At 41.2% G+C, this 21,421-nt stretch overlaps 2 protein-coding genes and 2 non-coding genes across 5 annotated transcripts; 3 read left to right on the top strand and 1 right to left on the bottom strand.

Moving 5' to 3' along the window:
* Positions 1-231: 231 nt before the first annotated feature.
* On the bottom strand, positions 232-13,484 carry LOC133132317 (transmembrane 9 superfamily member 2-like). Its single transcript, XM_061247656.1, has 17 exons — positions 13,193-13,484; positions 12,614-12,681; positions 12,392-12,485; positions 11,184-11,311; positions 10,810-10,939; positions 10,396-10,523; positions 8,868-8,973; positions 8,670-8,749; positions 8,413-8,518; positions 7,441-7,573; positions 6,862-6,981; positions 6,642-6,699; positions 6,390-6,549; positions 5,970-6,121; positions 5,510-5,621; positions 4,729-4,900; positions 232-982 (listed from the first exon to the last, which is right to left on the bottom strand). The coding sequence occupies exons 1-17, from the start codon at positions 13,322-13,324 to the stop codon at positions 915-917; spliced, it is 1,947 nt and encodes a 648-aa protein (XP_061103640.1). The 5' UTR covers positions 13,325-13,484; the 3' UTR covers positions 232-914.
* Positions 13,157-18,370, top strand: LOC133132318 (RNA-binding motif protein, X chromosome-like). 2 transcript variants are annotated; one of them, XM_061247658.1, is made up of 10 exons: positions 13,157-13,289; positions 14,156-14,266; positions 14,852-14,980; positions 15,309-15,415; positions 15,495-15,660; positions 16,469-16,567; positions 16,665-16,782; positions 16,868-16,999; positions 17,099-17,190; positions 17,724-18,370. In XM_061247658.1, exons 3-10 carry the CDS (start codon positions 14,872-14,874, stop codon positions 18,041-18,043), a joined length of 1,143 nt encoding a protein of 380 aa, XP_061103642.1. In that variant the 5' UTR covers positions 13,157-13,289; positions 14,156-14,266; positions 14,852-14,871; the 3' UTR covers positions 18,044-18,370. The 2 variants fall into 2 exon arrangements, with proteins under 2 accessions (XP_061103642.1, XP_061103641.1); XM_061247657.1 differs by having other exon boundaries at positions 13,161-13,289; positions 16,454-16,567.
* LOC133134137 (small nucleolar RNA SNORD61) lies at positions 15,156-15,235 on the top strand. The gene has a single exon (XR_009709255.1). It is a non-coding gene; the product is annotated as a small nucleolar RNA SNORD61 (small nucleolar RNA).
* Positions 16,290-16,361, top strand: LOC133134136 (small nucleolar RNA SNORD61). The gene has a single exon (XR_009709254.1). It is a non-coding gene; the product is annotated as a small nucleolar RNA SNORD61 (small nucleolar RNA).
* Positions 18,371-21,421: the final 3,051 nt, after the last annotated feature.

The raw sequence follows: 21,421 nt of genomic DNA, 5'->3' as shown, positions 1-21,421 counted from the left end.
AATGTTTTCTGGAATTCTTCCCAAGTAAATGCTCAGGATCCTAATAAAGAGATATACTAAGTGACACATTAATTCAGATTTGCTTAAAAGCCATGCATGTTTTCATTAATTCATTTTGAGGATTTGCCATTGTTGTTACATCACAATTTTAACCCTGAACATAAGTGTGATTAGAATAGTGTATGAACTGAAATATTTTTCAAGGGAAATGAGAAAAAGAGGATGAGGATGTTGTCCATGAACAACTGTTTAATTATCTTTTAACAAATACAATTTAAATAGAATTCAATAAAATTAGAATATTTCAACTTAGTTCATGTGATTTAGGGCACTAGTATGCCATGTGTGCAAGATTATTTTACTTCTGGTCGCCCCTACCCTAAAAATGACAAAAGCAGGAAATAAAAATCAGAAACAAAAAAATAGATAAAAATCATATATATACATGAATTTTTCTTCACACAATTCCTGAACCCACATTCATTCGGTGTCTCTGTATTCAAGTTATTTTTTAAAAGGTCCCAAACAGGATTTTCTTAAGAATATAAAGCACAATTCAATAAAAACCCCACATCATGGTATTTACAATATCACGATATCACAACCTTTTGGTCATGATCACCTCCCAAATTAAAAAAGAACCTAGCTATTGCAACATAATTATCTCCTCTGGATGGCACAGTATCTTCGGATGTTTCGGTGAGCAGCAAACTGATTAGTAATAGCAATATAAAATGAAAACAATGGCCATTTAGCCCTACAAATATTGCTTCCAAACCATCATTGGTTTGAAAGAACCTGACGTTACATTCGGTTATCTCTGGTGGCGCAGGCCTGCTGCCGCTGAGAAAAGCTCTCCATTTAAATCGCTGTGCGATCCCTGAGAAGATGCCTCAGCAAAGAGACCTCAGTCTTTAGTCCACTTTGATCACGCTGTAGATTTTGCGCACGAACCAAAAGCAGGAAAAGAAGCCGATGGTACCTGAGGAGAAAGGACAAGAGGAGGGAGTGAGGGAAAGAACAGCCCAACCCAGGATTGTGAGGTCCAATACACATAGACGGTGACACAGGAGTTAATTTACAAACATTTACGAGTACATTTTATTCTTACATCTGGGGTTGCATCCAACATAACTTAGCCTCCCTACTGTTATTTTTAGATATAGAATATTAACTAGGTCACACATTTCCTTCCGGTATTCCTGTAGCATTTGTCATTCCAGTTATAGATCTACTTTAAATTATAACAGCCTGACAGATAGTCCTTGCTAACAGCGCATCAGAAATCTTGGAATGGGATTTAATAACAAGGGAGTTGCTTCTGTGGATGGATTGAGATGCCTAATAGATATGCATTTCAGCTAGACAATAATTCATCTTTTCCCCTGCAGGATAGAGTGTGACAAATGAGCAAAAATATACATGACATGAGCACTGATGCAGGACAGTTAGCTCCCAATATAACTGGGAAAAGGCTTGTCAGCCATTGGGGGCAGCGTTGAGCAGATGTGCTTTCTGTATCTGTAGTACTGAAAATTCACGTGAGATGGGTGAGATTCTACAGCTGAGGCAGCTGAAAAGACAGATACTTTTCCAGACACAATTATACATGCTAATTTTCTGTCTTTGTCACTGCTGAACACTCTTTTTTAAGCAAAGACACCTCTTACAAAGCCATTTCCATGAATACATGAGATCTTAAATCTGTGGTCTCTGGAGAGCACGTCAGAGTTTACATACAACAGGCCATGTTTCATTCAAAAGGAGGGTAAATAGAAAAGTCAGTGAAAAGTAATCAGGACTGTAGGGGCTAGGACAGTTCCCATAAACAAAAAGAGGGAGAAGGTCTCCGCATTCAAGTTAGTCTTTTTTTTTTAAATCACAAACAAATATTTGATTTAAAGAATATAAAGCAAAGATAGGGGTCAGACTGTGTTCAATAAAAATCCAACAGTATGGCCTTTACAATATCACAATATTAAAGCTCTTTTTAATACTAGAAAATAATACATATGTGAATTCCATTTCAACCTGACATATAGAGTTCCACAAACATTTTGACCAAACTGTCATTAGCCTCCTAACAGGTTCACCGGACTGAAATGAGCTTTCGCTAGCCCCGGGCAAACTGTACTGGTATTTTGGCAAACAACACTTTATTAATAAAACCTGCAAGCAGGGTTGAAGGGGCCAAGCAGTCCAGCAGGGCAGGGTCGCCATGGCAACGTGATCAGATCATGTTAAAAGAGTGGTGGTAAGCAAGTTTTATGTCAATGGACCAAAGATTGAGTGTAACTGAGATATGAGCTCATGTCCAGTTTAGGTATTTTGCCTTGGATTTGGCTGTAATGGATGAATGTTTATGAAAATAAAAAAAAGTTTTTTGAGGTTTGGTCTGAAGATGATCTGTGCCAAGTTCAATGTTGGTTGGACAAAACATGTTGGTTTTTTAATGTTTTTTAAATATTTTGATCAAGAATCATTTTTGTTAAGGGAAACACATCAACACTTGCCAGGCGAAAGGTTTTGGTTTTGGTTTCTACATCTAATTTCCTGTTTGGTGGCTTTGTGGCTGATTTTGACTGGCTGTACTGAACAAACAACAATCAAAAATCCATCTGATAACTTTTATGAGGCCTGGTCTGCCAAATTTGGTGAAGATTGGACAAAATTTCTGCCCTGTGAAAATGTAAAAAAACTTTTTCAGAAAATCCAATATGGTGGAAAATATGGCTTGAGCCAAGCAATCTCATTGTTAAAAATCAGGCATATGGCTCAAAACTGGGATGGAGATATGAATTTTGGAGAAAAGAATCAAGGGAATATCCCCAATCAGTGTGCCAAATTTCAAAAGTTTTTAGAATACGGTTCTAGTGGCTGCCATAGACACCCTAGCCAGAAGAAAACGATGGTGATGAATAATAATAAGACAAGGTAGAAACACACTGTGTGCCTACGCAGCTTTGCTGCTTGGTCCCCACAATGAAACCGCTCCCCAGCTCCAGGACTTGTGAAAGGAATGTGGGTTTGTTCAACACACAGACGTATTCATTTCAATTACTGAATGAAGTGCAGATTCCAACCAATCAATCAAGAAGCACTTGCCAAACATGTTGTTTGCATGCAATGCGATTAAGTCTAAGTGTCGTAAGTCTAGTTTTGAAAATTTGTTGAGTGTGCAGTACAGATTACCAGAATACCGCTGGCCTTTATATTATTTGTATTTTGCCAGACCAGTACCCTGTGATATTGCGTTGTGTGCAAGGCTCTCCATCTTTACATCCATAAATAAATTCACCATCACAAAGGCCACTTCAATTAATGTCTGATGTTGATTAACATGAACATCTTCAGTTCCAGGGTGTCTAATGTCAAGTATATTTTCATTCCAATTGCTATGGGGGAGGATATGTGGCAGGCCCATTTGCTTTAACCAAATCCAACACTGAGGTCACCATCTTTCGTCTAATTGGGCAAAGCAGGAGACAGATGTTCTGGTTGCTGGCATGCTCAGAAGTCAAAACCACGGGCAAATCCACAGAGCAAGCAAATCCACAGTGCAGCTTGCACAGCACATGCCCCGTTCCTGTAACATCCCGCCTACTGAGGGTAACAGTAGACTGCCCACCAGTAGCAGGGTGTAAGGATCTTACACCGCCATGCTAATCATCTTTCACACTATGGTGAAGTGCGCTTGCAAACAGCAAACAGCCTGCGTGTGTGTCGGCTGGCTAGAGTTCAGGAAAGTACCCGGACGTGCCACGGCTGTTTTTAGGTCTTTAAAAATAATATTACAAAAATATATATACAAAATTGTCATGGGCATTTGGGGCCCCTTTGCTTATCGGGCTAGCCTAGCCTGTGTGCGTGTGTGTGTGTGTGTGCGCGTGTGTGTGTGCGCGCGACCGTGCTCTGTGTCTCAATAAGTGCAGTATAATCAGAAGGGAGAATAAAGTGAAAACAGAAGTGTCAAAGGCTCTCTTCCAGTGACAGCAGGCATGTTCTCTGTGTTTTTGTGTCTTTATATGGATGTGACAGAGGAATCTGACACACTCGATACTTTACATGCAAACTGGAAACCCTGCCATGAAGCAGACAGGCTTTAAAACTGTTGTCAATCGCACTTATGGCACGATTGCTATTGAAACACCATTATTTTGATATGTGCTGACAAAAGGGGAAATTGATACTGGAGGAGACAGAGACGGAAAGACTCCCTGTGGTGTGAAGAAGTGGCTGAGAAAACATTACACACCAAGAACCTGCCAGGGCACATACTGAGGATTCATGATGAACATTTACACAGCAACTCAAGACAATCAAAATCATTATCATGTGAAAGTCATCCGTGAAGAACAGCAAACAATGTTATTGAGCCTATATTATTCTATTTTAAATAAAACTTTGTTTAATATTTTACAACTACAGCTATAGTAGTTGTCCGTGACTGGACAGCCAAGCACGACATTCATGAGATTAAAAGGACAGATTCAGAAAATGTGTTGCAGTATTTGCGTTGCCGGCCCTAAGCTGCTTCCACATGATCAGCGTCAAACTCTGTGTTGGCGTTAACTACACGTGAGAAGAATCGTGTCAAAAGTGACGACAAGTTTTAACAACTGGCAGCAACAACTCGATTCTTCTCACGTGTAGTTAACGCCAACACAGAGTTTGACACTGATCATGTGAAAGCAGCTCTAGGACTTTAAGGACCCTGTTCCCACTCACCGGTGAAGAGGAAGAACACGAGGACCATGATGAGGGTGTAGCCGAAGTAGAGGATGGTGCTGGCTAGGCCCGTGATCTGCATCTTGGAGATGAAGTAATGGATGGCGTAGATGAACAGGTAGACCGCTGTGAAGCCACTGGTGAGGAAGGAGCGCCACCACCAGTGATAGTCCTGCAGGAACAGAGTAAGAACACTGAACAGATGCCTCCAACGTCCTTACTGTATGGTACAGGCCACAGAGCGACTAATGGATGGTCGACTCCTATTTTTTATGTTTATCTCTTTTTTTGACAAATCTCTTGATTAAAGGAAGAGAAAGAGCATATCGCACAGCTTGTGAACTTCTATGATTACTAAGGACGTCGTGCCTCTTTATTTTGCTAAATAAAGGCTTTCTTGAACCCATTGTCAGAGCCAGAAAATACCAGCATACCAATGAACTATTGCAGCTCGAGGCAAAGATGCAAATGGCTACACACATTCTCTTTCAAGATAACATCTAAAGGATAACTTTGGGCCAAATTGCTCGACAGACTGAGGACACTGGTGATAGATTTCAAAGTGATAAAGCTATTATTAGCAGAGATTAGGAATGCTGGCGTTCCTATGGCACAAAAAAGGCTGGTGTTCTACAAGCCTATGTCATCAGATGGGATTTTTCAAGCAGAACTTTACATGTTTTCTGCTCTGGCTATCTATTGTCTACAAAGCCAACTTAGCAGTAGTCTTGTGTATCTACTCGAATTGGCTGGGCTGCAGTTCGGAGCTGGTCTGTCTCACCTCCGCACACAGGTGGAAGTAGCACAGTAAAACTGTGGCTTCAGAGCAGGTGATGATGAGGATGATGAAGACCAGGAACAGGAAGCCAAACATGTAGTACATCTGATGAGACCTGCAGGTGGAGAAAGTGGCTGGGTAACACTTACAGCCTCGAACCCATCCGTACGAATACGTACTGAACTTGACAAAATGCAACCAGCAGGAAGAATATTGAAATGTTCTAAAACCATGTCAAAATGTTAAATCAAAAATGCATTATTGCCATCATGCCTATAATTCCCATAACATTTTGTTCAGTGTTCAATTTTCTTGAATGCCCCGATTCATATTCATTGTTTATGAAGATGAAAATGAGGTAATATATTTGTTATCGTGCTATAAATCTGAATCTGATATTTTTATATTTATATTATATTTGAGAAATGTTCCTCATGAGGGTAGACCAGACAGGGTTGCCCACCAGATGCTGTTGAGGATGAAGAAGAGCTGGATGAAGATGCAGCCGAAGGGAAGGACACCCCCCATGACGATCCCGGCATAGGGCCTTGTGAAGAACAACTGTGGTGGGATCTGACGGGGGATCTGATTCGTCCTCACAGGGTACTCTATCGCCTACACACACAAACATGCAGATGCACACACACACACACACGCACGCACGCACGCACGCACGCACACACGCACACACGCACACACACACACACACACACACACACACACACACACACACACACATACATACATACACATACACAAAAACACACAAGCAAAGGAATAAGAGGAGTAATAAGTTAGAAGGAAAAGGCAACAGTGTACACACATCAGTAAAGTAGGTCTTCTCTCCTGCTAGCGGTGCCGGTGTTCCCGGTCAGACACCCACCTCCTGCTTAAAGCCAAAGTACGCCCCGAGAAAGGTGAGTGGCACAGAGATGCCGAACCACAGGGCCAGGACGGCCACCAGCGTGCCGAAGGGGACCGCGGCCGACGAGCCCTCCACCCACAGGATCAGGTTCATGAGGAAGACGTTGGTGAACACGATGCTGTCGGGAAAGAGAGAGAGACGCCGTCAAACCCTGGGAGCAGCCCGGGAAACGGCGCGTCGGTGGCACTGAGGCTACACCACGGGACTTACCCTGGGCACAGCAGAGCAGTCAGCAGCACGTTGCTCTTCCATTTCTCACCTCCGAACGCTGGCGACACAAACACGGGCATGTTCAGTCAAAGCAATGTCAGAACAAAACATTCCACCAAAATACCCTAGCAGTCTCATTATAAAAGAGTATGAGTACCACTAGTACACAGAAGAAATTTTAGCAGTGCAGTATGCAGGGGGCAGTCGTAGACGCACTCACTCTTGTACATCCGGGAAGACACGTAGCCCGCCGGGGTGCCTAGCAACACCCATAAGACCACTGCACACGTCATCAATGCGCCTCGGTTCGCGGGAGACAGGAAGCCCATACACGCCAGAACTACGGGACAGACAGACAGACAGTACTGCATGCTGACAGACAGACATAAAGCCAAGCCCATACCGCCAGCCAGGGCCAGTTACATTTCAGTTTGGTCAATTCATGAGGGGACCTGAAATTAAATGATTATATTATTCACAACTTAAATTTCTTGAATTGACTCCAACTCTATCACAGTTCTGTCAAAGACAGACATAACTTTGCATATCTGTAATATGTTACAGATACATGCTTAGAATAGATAATACAGGATAAAGCAGCTTATTTATATTATTTATGTCATTGTAGCTGCACAAATGATTTCTATAAGGTGCTTTACGTTTTCTCTGTAAGTGAGAATACTGGATACTTAATCACACTTTGTATGATGCTAGCTTGACAAGGTGTATGCAAACGTACATGTGATTCATATACATGAACGCGTGCATGTGCATATACGTGTGCGTGTGCAACACTCACAGAGAGTGACGAAGGTCATGATGAAGATCTGAGTTCCTTGCCCCAGGAACACAGACAGAAGCATTCCTTTCCTGGGGGACCTGAACACATCACCGTGCACCTGTTTCCACCCAGATTCTTCTTGGGAGTCTTCCTGTGAGTCAAAATAAAGAATGCAACCAATGAGAAACTATATATACAGTCACATGAGCAAAAACGCAATTGACTGACAGACTGACAGACTGACAGACAAGTGCTGTACAGTCATGCTACAGGGCCAGTAAATCAATCAGTTTTGTGTGTGGGCTACTTGGGTGATGGGCTACTTGTGTAAAGTATTCAAAATTCGACACAATATCAGATTCAAGTGCCAAGATACTCCCCCAGCCTCATAGATGGTAAATGGTTGGCATTTATATAGCACCTTTATCCAAAGCGCTGTACAATTGATGCTTCTCATTCACCCATTCATACACACACTCACACACCAACGGCGATTGGCTGCCATGCAAGGCGCCGACCAGCTCATCTGGAGCATTTGGGGGTTGGGTTTCTTGCTCAGTGACACTTCGACACAGCCCGGGCGGGGCTTGCTTTATTTGACGACTGCTCTTTCTGCCTGAGCCACGTCGCCCCACGTGGTAACATGCACAGTCATAGCATGTTACCAAATAGTTTTAAATTAAACCACTCGGCCAATACACTGCAATTCCCCAATCATAGATTGTGTGCAAAATGTTTTCATATTGAAATTAAGTTATTCATCGTGAACAATCATTTGCTTACAAATATTATAGAATAAATGCACAAAAGAAAACACAAGACACTTCTAGAGTGCAAGCAAATAATGACATGCGTTCCACCCAAATAAATCAATTCAGGGCAACCCCAGCATACAGCGTTTTTCAGAATCACTGTGTTCCTATCAGTGCTAGATTTCTAATACATGTAATAGATTTTCTCAAGCTGTAATACATTTTGCATCCTGCATACCTGGTCAATCTGGTTGTATCTGGAGATGTCCTTGTGCAGTGTCCTCAGCAGTATCATAGCTACCATCCCAGACAGGAAGAGCACGATGACCAGAGAGTTCATAATGCTGCAGACGGCAGAGACAAAACCAAAGAACTGATGACAAACAAAGCATTGTTATCAGCAAAAGAAAATCTGTGTTGTGGCCTTAACACAATTACTGTCTGTGTTCAGACGGAGAAAGGCAGACTGTGTCCATCTTGAGGCTGGAGACTTACCTAAACCACTGGATATTGGTGTGAGGCATGGATATCAAAATATAATCCCATCTTGAGGCCCATTTGATGTTATTGTTTTTCTAGAAATAGAAATAGAAAATAGCTTTCCTGAATACAATGTAGCCAGGCAACAATCCCACAGCTACAAAGAATACATAGACCACAAAAAGACAATTAGGAAGGAAAAGGAACACTAACTTCAAATTTGACAGAGTAGGTGTAAGTTAATGTGGTAGTGTCCTTTGAGGTTAATGGTATGCCCATGGGTTCTCCTTCGCATGACACTTTATCACCATGCTTGAAACTGCAAAAAATACAAAAACCTGAGTTAAGTATTCGTTTAACATCAACCATTGAGAAAATGAACTCGACAAATTGGTTGAATCTAACATTACTTCATTGTTAGCCAGATTGCGAACAGGCAATTTTGTATGTTGTTCCAACAGATATCTGCATTTTCCTTAACCAATGGGGCAAAGATGGACAATAGGCATTTTAACATTTGGCTGACACGCTAATCTAGAATAATTTACACACCTACTTCAGGTTAAGAACCTTTCCCACGATTACAATGACTGGCAATGGAACCAAAAGTCCAGTTCTCTAACCACTATGCTACACTGCCATGCTAAATGAACTTTGAGAGTTTGATAGAGATAGAAAAATTGTATGAATACCAAAACGGTACTCACTTAATGGTTCTCTCACCCCTAAAAAAGTATGAACATTGGCAATTACAACATAAACATCAAACCGTGGCGCCAGGGGAGGTGGCCTTGCTGGGAACTTGACGTAGCTCCTCGGCTTAGCAGACAGTCTGAGAGCTGACAGCTCTGGCTTATCAGCCAAACTGGCTTAACTGTTGCTGATTTCACACTAAACTGGGACTGAAGAGCCTGCTGGCATGTTGGTCTCTTCTCTACACTCATGCCAACTTAACAAAAAAACTCATTTTGAGTACAAAATGGGGAGATGGATACACAATATATTACAATAGTAATCATATTTGTAAATATGCGTTTCCTTGGTGACTCGATTTTTGAAAGAAGCCAGCTGGCATACAACGGTGTTTTTTCTTGGCCTTTTCCAAAACAAGCATTGTTGCAGAACATCATTGTGGTCGCTAGGTTTTTACACTGGCCACGTTACACCACTGTTGTGGCTTCTTTGGCAAACAGATAACACTGCCTTGGCTTGGGATTCAGGAACTAGCCTGGCAGCTTTGCTAATCACAGATTGGGTTTGGCTCGCCACCCATGAAGCACAATGATCTCCATTGACACCTGTGCCCGTGCAGGTCCCAGTGAGGCTCCAGGCCCAGCCACCAGAAGGTATACCCCCTCAGGTCTTTAACATGCACCCCACCTCTTGGTCCTTTGTTAACTGGGAGGTGCTAACATGCCTCCAATTGTTCAAATTTGCTTTGTCGCTGCACCTTCATTTTCTTCCAAAACAGTTTTCTCCTTGCACTGACTACACCAGCATGGGTAATAAAAGCGGCCCCTGGCCAATTATCTGTTCACACTTCTGCCTCAGAAGTGTGACAATCCCCCCTGCAGGGTTTTAGGGCCTTGCTCAAGGGCCCGACCGCTGCACTGATCTTATCATAGCTGCACCAGGGCTTGAACCACCAACCTTCCAGGCCCCAGTCATTCACCTTAGCCATAAGGCTACAGGCTGCCCCTGCTGCTAAACAGTTCGTAGGACCACCGCATCTCCACAGTACCTCCTGGGCTCCAGAGTGGCTCCCACCAGACGCGCCCCCGTCCAGGCCTCGCCCTCTCCACTGTGGTAGGTCAAAGTGATGTCCACGTGGTTGAAGATGTAGTATGTGTTCTTCTTGTTAAAGTGTGCCTGCATTCATAAACCAGCCGGTCATGCAGGTTGTCATACATAGGCCACACGGCATTCTTCACATATCACACAATTAGTCACTGGCCAGCTTCTCCAATGTCAAACACTGTCACACACTGCAAGTTACACATTCTCAAGCCAAAGCTAGGACAGCAGAAAATTGGTTATTTTACTAATCACCTTTTTTCCACATGGTGTACCGAATGAATTTAATTATGTATTAAAATGAAATAATTGAGAATGAGGGTGCACCAAGTTCTTCGGGCAACCCAGTCGGAGCACTTACGTTGATAACGCAGGCATCTTTCGCCTGACCAGTCTCAGTTACCAAGCAGCCAATAGGAAACCCTGGATTGCAGAATTTTTGCCCACCATCCACTTCATAGCACCAAGTCACAGGCATGTTGTCAACAATCCTGAAATAAAAGGGTGGTATGTGACAACCAGTGTTGATGAACTAGGGACTAAAATGCACAACAGAAAATAACTAGTCTAAAAACACTACTAAAGAAAAAGGCAGGAGGGGGAAAAACTAGCCAAGAAAAACTGCTCTACAAACAATTAGAAACTGGTTATGGTCCACTTGCTATAAGGATTTGGGCTCATTGCTGACAGTACTTGATGTTTCAAAAAGGTCTCTCTTTTTTGCTTTTTACTGACCAGTGATGCTGGTAGTTCAGTCTCATCCCTTTCTTAAGGAAATACAGTTTTTTCCTGTCTTCTTTCTTGGTGGCATCATAGGTTCTGCTGCACACCTTCTGACAGGTCTCCTCTTTCATAAAAGAAAACTGGAAAAGAAAAGTAAATAGGTTTATGCAAGAAAGACCACATAGGTTACTTGTGTAGACATTAAAATAAGGCAGAAGAGAAAAGAAAAAAAAGTCATGGCAATGCTGATTGTCAAATGATCAAATTCCAGAAATATTTGAGTCATAAATCCAGAAATCCAAACTTCACATGCAGGCCACAACAGTAAGTTGCCATGGCATTCTATTGGCACCTGTACAAAATTAATTCTCCTCTTGTCTCACCCTGTCTGTGGCAGTAATAAGCAGTTTTTCTAGTCATATGTGATGCTTCATATTCATGCTAGGTTCAAAAAGCCAAAATATCTATGGAATGGCCGACCGGGTTGGGGATGGTTGTGACACTTAACTCTGACACACACACCATTACAGTATTTTGTTTTGGAAAGAGATTTTTTTTAATAAAGCTGTTTTACATTTAAAGAATAAAAAGCATAATTTATTTTATTTAAAAAATATTATTTTGAAAAGGGTGAAGACGTTTATTTGTAAAATAGATTTTGTTTTTAAATGATGTTAGAAATAGGCCGTTTTAAATTTGTTTTATTGAAAAAAATGTACTTTCGGCCTATGCACAAGTATTTGTGTAAATGTAAAAGTATGGGTCTGATTTAAACAAACTTTCTGCTCCTGCATCCATCTCCAGCTAAGTTGTAACAGTGGCATTCCTTTTATTTCACATTAACTCACGCATTCTGTGATATTGTAGATATTGTCCTAACAACAAAAAAAATCCAATCTGCATAACAGGAAAAGATTTGCATTGCTATCTTCCACAAAGAATAGGAAAACCAGTCAAACCAGCATTACTGGCATAGCAGCTCCAAAGCCTCACCTTAGCTAAACATTTTCTGAGGAAAGCAACTGCATTTGATCTGAACCATTATTTCAGCCATCATTCCGGTCTCTCAGGAAACAGATGTGATTATTTCAGCCAAAGAGCATGCTTGGAAAGAAGCTGGACTCATGCAACCTTCCATTACAATGACCTATGACCCCTCTTGAGTGTCATGGGAAAAGGACAATCAAAAAATGATGAATGTCTGAACACTACTACATTACCTTATACGGGGATGACTCAATTCTCTCTCCGAACAACACCTGGCCAAGGTTTTCCGATGGTCTTTGCTCATGAGCATCTTGGCAAAAATCAAAACTTTGCAGAGAAACAGACAATCAAGCTTAGTTGTGGATTAATATGTCATTCAGTTTCAGAATACACTTTCATTCAGCTGAGAGAAACATACATACAGTAGCATATGCTAACATAATGTATATACTCACGCATCATATTCATAAGGGAGAACTGATTCCACAGAGTCCAGGCGATTCACAAACAGTTGGATGGTAGCCTGGAATATAACAGAGATTAAGGTGGTACATTAATCATCGAAGTCGAATGCATGCAAAAATAGATCATTCACTCTTTAAGTTACACATACACAAATAATTGGAGTTCACCCAGGGCTACTAATGAGTAGGCTAAATAACTACAGAAGCTTTAAACTACAGCAACCGAGCCAAGACTTACAATAGCCGACTTTCGTATATTTTTACTTTTCCGTCTTTCATTCATCTGGTTTTCCTATTTGAATTTGCCCATCTCGTAACATTTACTTCTAGTTTCTCCTTAACCAAGTAATTGACGTCATACATGTAATTAGCTCGTGCATAGCCTATAATAACTAAAATCTTATACGTTTACTTCAGATTGAACGTTAGAACAAATTAACAGTAGACAGCTGTCCCTGTCATTGGAAACCCCTGAACTGCCAACATAACACCATGCTCAACTTACAGTCAAACGGTCTATTGCTACCACCAACGATAAGGTTAATTTGACTACCAATTTAGATATTTTACCTGGCAGTCATCGCTGCTTTTCCCTTCTTCACAGAAACTCACAGGAGCCAAACCCGGAAGGTAGAAGCAGTAGCAACAGTGAAATACTACTGTCCAGGTAAATATAAAAAAAAGAGCGGTGTGTGCTTTCATCTTTGTTTAAAATATTACTAGATAGCTTGTATGATTTGTATTCCTCCCTTTCAAATGTTTTTCCACCACTTGCGAACTATGTTAACTACCCACTACGCTCCACGGTGAGAAAGGACACTACTGTGTAACGTAGCCTACCTGTAATCTAGTCTGAGATAAACGTGGTGACGTACCCATTTGAAGGAAGTACCGTTTGCTGCCAAGCTCACAACTTTGAAGCTCCAATTTCCTGTTTAACGTGTATGGTAATGATTAGCTCAAAATCACTTATAACAGAACGATGAAACCCGAATGTTGAGTCTATTTACATTCCTCTTTTTGTTACACCAATTTGGTGCATTGTTGCCATATTCGGGAATGTTCGGAAGCTTAAACCTTTCAGGAATATTTACAAAAGTAATGGAATTAAGATTTCCAGGGAGAATGGTTAGACTAATTTGTGGATCTACGTGTTGTGAAGACCACTTGTGTAGACCAACGACTCCGCGTAGATACCGCCCATGGGCTTGTGTTCTACATTCAATCAAAATTTCAACACGCAATATTTTTGTTTGTAAATCAAATATGTTTTGCTATCAATTCATATTTTTATATTCAATATATCAAACATTTTAAGGTATATGTATATATGTCGATATCTTTCAGTAAAAAAATTGTATTGTAGTCTCAAAAAGTTTGCTTAATAAAATATTTTTTGATTGCAATGTACTAAACTCTTTAAATCTTGACCATAATTCTGCATGGATGATTATGGGACACGAAGGCTATAGCCTACGTAAAATGCGTGCATGTGTCTGGCCCCTCCTACCACTGAATGCCTACCCTCTCCAGTTTCAGTGCTCAGAACTGTGGACTTCATTTCCCGTCGGCACCATCGTTCATTCCTTGCCTTTTGAACAAACTACCCTACTGTACAGTCGTCACTGTCGAGTGGTTTTTAAGGTGAGTGATGTGATATTTAGATCATTATTTACACCGTGGATTACCAACGCATTTTATTCGCAACAGTTATTGTTCAAATATACACCCTGTTGACGAGATGCATAGCTAACATGCTAATATGGGAAGAAAGTGAAGTTATTCAGCTTATTCAGCTAACATGCTGTGTAGCTAGCTAACGTTAGGAAGCCGCATGCGGCGCCATCAAATAGTTACTTAAGCGCAGTTCAGTGAAGTTAGCAAACATGCTAGCTAATTCTCGTGGTTGCTATAGAAGTACTGGCTATCGAATTGTGGTTATTTATTCAACACGAATTAACAAACTACCGTGAATACTTAAGCTTCTTTTGGGTAATTTGTAAACCTAAATGTCGTCATGTTGCGTTTCCCATCTTCTCGGCAGTACCGTTTTCAGTCCACCATTTTGCCGAGATTACTGGCGGTATTGCGAGGCCGCCACGTTTTTGCAATTGCGTTTGTGCAGCGTGGTTGCGTCGATTATTTATTAGCTTCCGCCAGCTTACTTGGTTAACAACAGCAAATTATTTTCAACACTATGTGAACGCTACGCTCTCTGTCTTTATTTAGAATTTTATACAGACGAAATCATGGCAGAGGCAGACCGTCCAGGAAAACTCTTCATTGGTGGCCTGAACACTGAAACGAATGAGAAAGCCCTTGAACAGTATTTCGGGAAGTATGGCAGAATTGTAGAAGGTAACGACTAATTTATTTTAGGTATAAATACATTTACTTGTAAAGCGTGGAACTGTAACCTGTGCCAGTGAATTGTCTATAGGTATTTTATTTAAGTTTCTCTTAAGTTTCGATTACTAAAGATACTATAACACTATAGTTCAAAGGATTGTCGTAAATAATATAAAAAAGGCGAGCAATGATGAAAATGACCATTTTGATCAGCAGTGAGGTGAAAAGTACCTTGTAACATGTCCTCTAAGAAGTTCTGAGCTTGCATAGTTTCAGAAATCTGCTCATTTTGTTAGCCAGGCCACTTCCTTGAACATGTACCCCTCTCTCGTTCAAGTGCTGTTGATGAAAGACCGAGAGACGAACAAATCAAGGGGGTTTGCGTTCATAACATTTGAGAGCCCTGCTGATGCAAAGGATGCAGTGAGAGAAATGCACGGAAAGGTAAATGTCTGGCCTTGTTTTGGTTCAGTGCTTGTAAATACATAGCTCCCATTTTAAACACAGTTTCATCCCCACCCAGTCCCTTGATGGCAAACCAATCAAAGTGGAACAAGCAACAAAGCCCCAGTTTGAGTCGGGGGGGCGAAGAGGCCCTCCCATGTACCCTGGGTCACGGGGCTCACTCAGAGGTGGTCTTCGAGGATCCAGAGGAGCACCTGGTGGAATGAGAGGTCCACCACCCAGAGGTAACCTATCACTGCTAATCAGCTTGAACAAAGTAAACTGGGCAGCAGTGTAGCATAATGGGTTACACTGGGCTTGTGGATTTGATTAGATTCTATCACTGTCCTTGTATTCTTTGGCAAGGTAACTTGAATTGCTTCAGTAAAATTATCCAACCACATGAATGGATTTTTTGTTAAAAAAATGGAGTCACCCTGTATAACTGTCTTCTAAATGGCTTATGTGCTCAATGTAATTGAAAAGTTATTGAAGTCTAAAGGTGATTCTGCACAAGGCTACATTTGTGCAACAGTTCTCGGCAACTACTTTCCTTTAACTACAAAGTATAACATCAGCCATGTCTATTAGTCTGTTTTATGCGCATATCAATTTGTTTTCACAATACTTATTCATACCATCACCACTTATCAGAGAACAACGCTATCAAATATAGCACTGGAGGTTTCAGCCTGCGTCATAACTGTCTGCCAAAATGTTCTGAATTATTTTTCAGTTATGAAGTTTCCCTTGCCCACACTAGTACACTGTGTGTACTCGGTTGCCTGTTTCCGCAACCGTTGCCAGCAACACTTGCCCCAAAAGTTGCCTGTGGACATATGGTTGGAATTAACAACTCATGAACAAAAAGTAGGCAATGATGAAAGCTTGGCATTGATCAAATGAAATGATTATGCCAGTTTGTCCTCTAAGAAGTTCTGAGCTTACTTGTGGTTAATTTTAAAAGGGAAAACACAGTAGGGAGAGAGATGGCATCGTTGACTGTGGAATTGATTCCTGTGATGTATGGATTTGTAGAGCCTTTTTTCAAAGGGATGTCACCCAGAGGCCCACCCTTGAAGAGAGGACCCCCAATTCGGAATGGAGGGCCCCCGCCCAAGAGACCAGCACCTTCAGGACCGATGGGCAGGCGTAAGTAGTGGAAGACAATTATGCAATGCCATGAGTAAGTTTGGAGTACAGTGGCTGGTTATTGCATAACTAAATGGTTTGGATATTTGTTCTGTAGCTCCCATGTCCCGTGAGAGAGATCCGTACGGACCACCTCCTCCTCGTAGAGAGAGCATGATGTCAAGGAGGGATGACTACCCTTCTCCACGAGATGACCATTATAGCAGTAAAGACAGGTGTGTGGAGCTGCGAGTTTGTGTGCAATGCGTTTAACCTCTAAAAGACTTGTATGCTGATGGAGTTGCCTTTTTCTCTCGCTAGTTATTCCAGCCGGGACTACATGAGTTCTAGGGACACCAGAGACTATGCTCCCCCCCCCAGAGACTACGCATACCGCGACTATCCACACTCTAGTTCCCGTGATGAGTATGGTGCCATGTCACGCAGCTACAGGTACAGTGGCCTTCAACTAATTCTAGAACATGGATTGCATGGATTGGATAGAAAGCTAATCTTTTTTTCTTTTTTTCCCCCTCCTTCCCCCACTATCAGCGACCGGGATGGCTACGGTGGAAGTCGGGAGCCAAGGGGCTACATTGACCGGCCCAGCACTGGCTCTTACCGAGATCCCTATGACGGTTACGGTAAGATAAAGCTTTGTTTTTCAACGGCACATTACACTCATTCTCTCACACCGCCTTTCCAAACCCGACGTGCTGCTCTAAGCCTGGAATGAACTTAAGTGCATCGGTTGCACAAAAGCCTGTGGGACCCAAGTTGAAAAACCTGTCCATTCAGAACAAGTGTAACCACTGACTCAAATGCGCTCCAAGGAATCCAAAACGCCACTTTCAGTGCAGTCTGAGATTAAATGCACCAACAGAAAAGTTCCAACAGCTGATTTTGAAAAGAAATTTAAGCAATAAGGCAGTCAAATGTAGGGTTCCGTCCCTATTTTTCCATTTTGTCCAAGTGAAATTTCATCATTTGGAGCTGATCAAATTCTCAAAGAATTGTAAAAAAAAACAAACTTTTTTTTCTAAAATTGGCACATGGAAAATCAAGTGTTTTTTCCTAGGGAATTGAGCACATTGAATAATCCCTAAAAAAACATCTTGAGAAGCAATAGTGTTAATGGTGTTAAACTTGCCAATTACCTGACCCATTGACCCTGCAGGTAACTCGCGCAGCACCCTGCCCTCAAGGGGCCCCCCACCATCTTACAGTGGAAGTGGCGGAAGCAGTCGCTATGACGACTATGGCAGCAGTTCCCGGGATGGGTACGGCAGCCGCGACAGTTACGCCAGCAGTCGCAGTGACCCTTACTCCAGTAGCCGCGGCGAGCGAATGGGCAGACAGGAGCGGGGGCCCGCGCCCCCGATCGATAGAGGCTACCCCCCGCGCGATTCGTACAGCAGCTCCAGCCGCGGGGCGCCCCGGGGAGGCGGACGCGGAGGCAGCCGGGTGGATAGGGGAATGGCCCGGAGCAGATACTGAAACGGAGGAAGCTTAACCAATGAGAGGATCACAAACCGTGCATAAGCAATCTTCTTAACATGGAAATGAAGATGGAATGTCTAAAAGGGGATTGAAATCCATGGACAAAAACAAAAAACACTGTTGCACCTTCTTTCTCCTTAAAACCGTCAATGTTTCTAAGAAGTCAAGTGTAACGTTTTGTATATCTCCCCCTAAACACCTCTGCATCAAGTACTGTAGCAGTTTTAAATAATAGGTGTAATTTTGTTCTAGTGTTTCACTTGCAGCAGTTCCTTGGAAATTACATGCCTTTTCATTCACTAATAAAGTTTCAGTAATCAACAATCCCGACCAAAGTTGGATGTTCAACAAAAAGTAACCAGTTCCATGTATGGTTGTATTTATTTTCTTAATGTAAAATCTTAATGAAATGAAAGCGTAAAAATGGACCTTTCACCTTCAATTAAAAGGTTGGTTGGATACGTATTCCGTTGGTCCTGCCTTTTCAGTTTTCATAGGAAGAAAATGCAATTGCAACATCTCTACCTTCCACCCTTCCCTCAAAAAATTAATTACAAAACATTAGTAGAAGAAATGGATCCCTCACCTGAGCTGCAATAATGGCCTGCATTGACCTACCAAGAGCATGACTGCCCAAATGCAAGTGCATCTCCAACACTCAACTATACATTTTTTTTTAAAAAGTTGTCATAAGATGGTAAGCAAAACAAACTCACATTTCCTGCCTAAATGGGATACAAGCTTAATCTGTGGCATTCTCAAATTCACTGAATCTTCAGTTCAGAATAGTTCAACTATATAGTAGACTTCTTGTCTATCCCAGTTCACTTTTACATAAAGCCTTCCAAGCAAAAACAAAGTGAATATGTATGCCATCTTGAGGCAGTTTTTCAAAATCGCCCATGCTGTAATGTGAAGGATAACATTTGCTTAATTATGCAGTTTTGAAATGCTCAGATTCGGAGTTCAGGCTGATGGAGACGAGCCATCGTGATGGAACACAAACTGAGGAAAAGCCAGATTGGATCATAGCCTGTTTAACATGGAAAAAGTACTTTAATGAAGCAATTTTAAGTGATGGGTTTTTGGGTTTTTTTAATTCTACCAAAAGAGCATGATAACCAAAATGCACGTAAATATCCAATACCAGATCATTAGAAACCAGGAATGTGCCATCGGATGGTAAGGAAAGCAAAAGCACATTTCTCAATGTTGTCCAAATAGGATACAAGTTAAATCACTGGCATTCTCAAACTTACTGCATCTTTATTTCATTATAATTCAACTCAAGACATTTCTTTAAGCAAAACTTTTTGTCTACCCCAGTTCACTTGTATATGAAGCCTTCCCTGCCAAAATAAAGTGAGTATGTATACCATCTAGATGCACTCTTTCAGAATTGGTCATGCTGTAATGTAAAAGATGGCTTAATTATGCAATTTGAAACTTAAGTCACATGCTCAGATTTGGTGATCAAACTGATGGAGATGGAGCACAAACTGAGGAAAAGCCAGATTGGATCATGGCCTGTTTAACATGGAAAAAGTACATTACTGAAGCAATTTTAAGTGATGGGTTTATTTTGTTCTCAAGTTCACACCTGCATGTTCCTGGAAATACAATTCCTTTTAATTTACCAAATGCCTACATGGCTTGCATTGACCTATCGAAAGTATTATAACCAGAATACAATTGAATCTCCAACACTCCGCTAATTATAAACCAGTAGCGTACCATTGGATGGTAAGCAAAGAAAACGTGCACATTTCTCTTCTAAATGGGATACAAGGTCAATGTCAAACTTCCCAAACTTTATGTGTATCTTCACTTCAGGAAAAGCCATTTTTCAGCAATAATATTATCTTGTCAGTTTGTCAACCCTAATTTGCCTTCCAGGCAAAAATAAAGTGAATATGTCCAAGTGACTGTATGTCACCTAGAATAGGTCATGCTGCAATGTGGAAGATTCCTTAATTATGCAATTTGAAACTTAAAGGTCACATTGGAGATCAAACTGATGGAGAGGAAAAGCTATAGTGATGGAGCACAAACTGAGGAAAAGCCAGATTGGATCATGGCCTGTTTATGGAAAAAGTCAATTACTGAAGCAATTTTAAGTGATTGGCTTATTTTTGTTCTGTTACACATGCATATTATTTTAATTGTTTATTGGCAATACAGACCAAAGTTAGTGGGCGTTCAACAAGATCAGAAGTAACAAATGCAATGCATGGTTGTATTTCTCCAGTCTCAAAGAAATTGTACAACTCTTCCAATCGCAGTAATGTAACAATTAAAAGGTTTAATTCCATTCAACTGAATCTGTTTTCACTGAAGAACTAAAGGCAGTTCACTTCCTCCTAACCTCTCAGTAGTAGAAATGGATTCCTCACCTGAAAGCCTTAATTATGGCTGACAACCAAAAGAAAGGCGAATCTCCCAACACTCAGTGAATTGCAAACAAGTTGCCTCTCATGGGATGGGTAAGCAAAATGAAGTTGTATTTTTTTTTTTTTTCTCAGCTAAATGGGATACAAGGTCAATGCTCAAGTGGAATTTTCAAACGTAATCTGCATCATCAGAACATGTTAAGAAAATGTGGTCTAGTCATCAACATTTCACATGCATTTGAAACCTGGGTGAAATAAATGTTCAAGTCAATATTTATACTATCTGGATGCCTCAGAATTAGTCATAATTTGAAATGAATCGACTAATCAACTTGTTCAATAATGATACATTTGAAAATGAAACTCACATTTAGATTCGTGAAATGAGTTCAAGCTGCTGGAGTAAAAACTGAGGAAAAGGCCAGATTGGACCATGATCGGTAAAGGGTTTAGTACATTTTTGCTCTGTTACAACTGCAGTTCCCTGAAAATAATTGTATTTGATTTCAGTCTATGAACAATCCTGATCAAAGTTGGATGTTAAGCAAAAAGATAAGTAACCATTGCTATGTATGGTTGTATTTATTTGCCTTCAAAATGTCTTCAGTCTCAGAAATGCACCAGCTCTTCAAAATGCACTGATGGACTTTTGACCTTGAATTGAAAGATTTTGTTGCATGCATATTCAATTGGTCCTGTGATTTCACTGAAGGAAAAAAGGTGGATGCAACATTGCCCCCAAAACTTTTAGTACACCTCTGTGGAAGTGGATCCCTCAACCAAAAGTATTTACCATGGCTTGCATTGACCCATCAGGAAAGCCTGACCACTGAAACACAACTGAAACAAACAGGTTGCCTATCATTGGATGGTAAGCAAAGTAAACTTGCATATTTCTTTTATAAAGGGGATACAAGGTCCAAGTGGTGTTGTCAAGCTTATTGTGCATCTTCAGTTCAGAATTGTTTTACAACTCAACATTGTT

The sequence above is a fragment of the Conger conger genome, chromosome 7 (genome assembly GCF_963514075.1).
Source record: "Conger conger chromosome 7, fConCon1.1, whole genome shotgun sequence".
NCBI lineage: Eukaryota > Metazoa > Chordata > Actinopteri > Anguilliformes > Congridae > Conger > Conger conger.
Note: the sequence above shows the minus strand (reverse complement) of the source record. Positions and strands in the feature narration are given on the sequence as shown.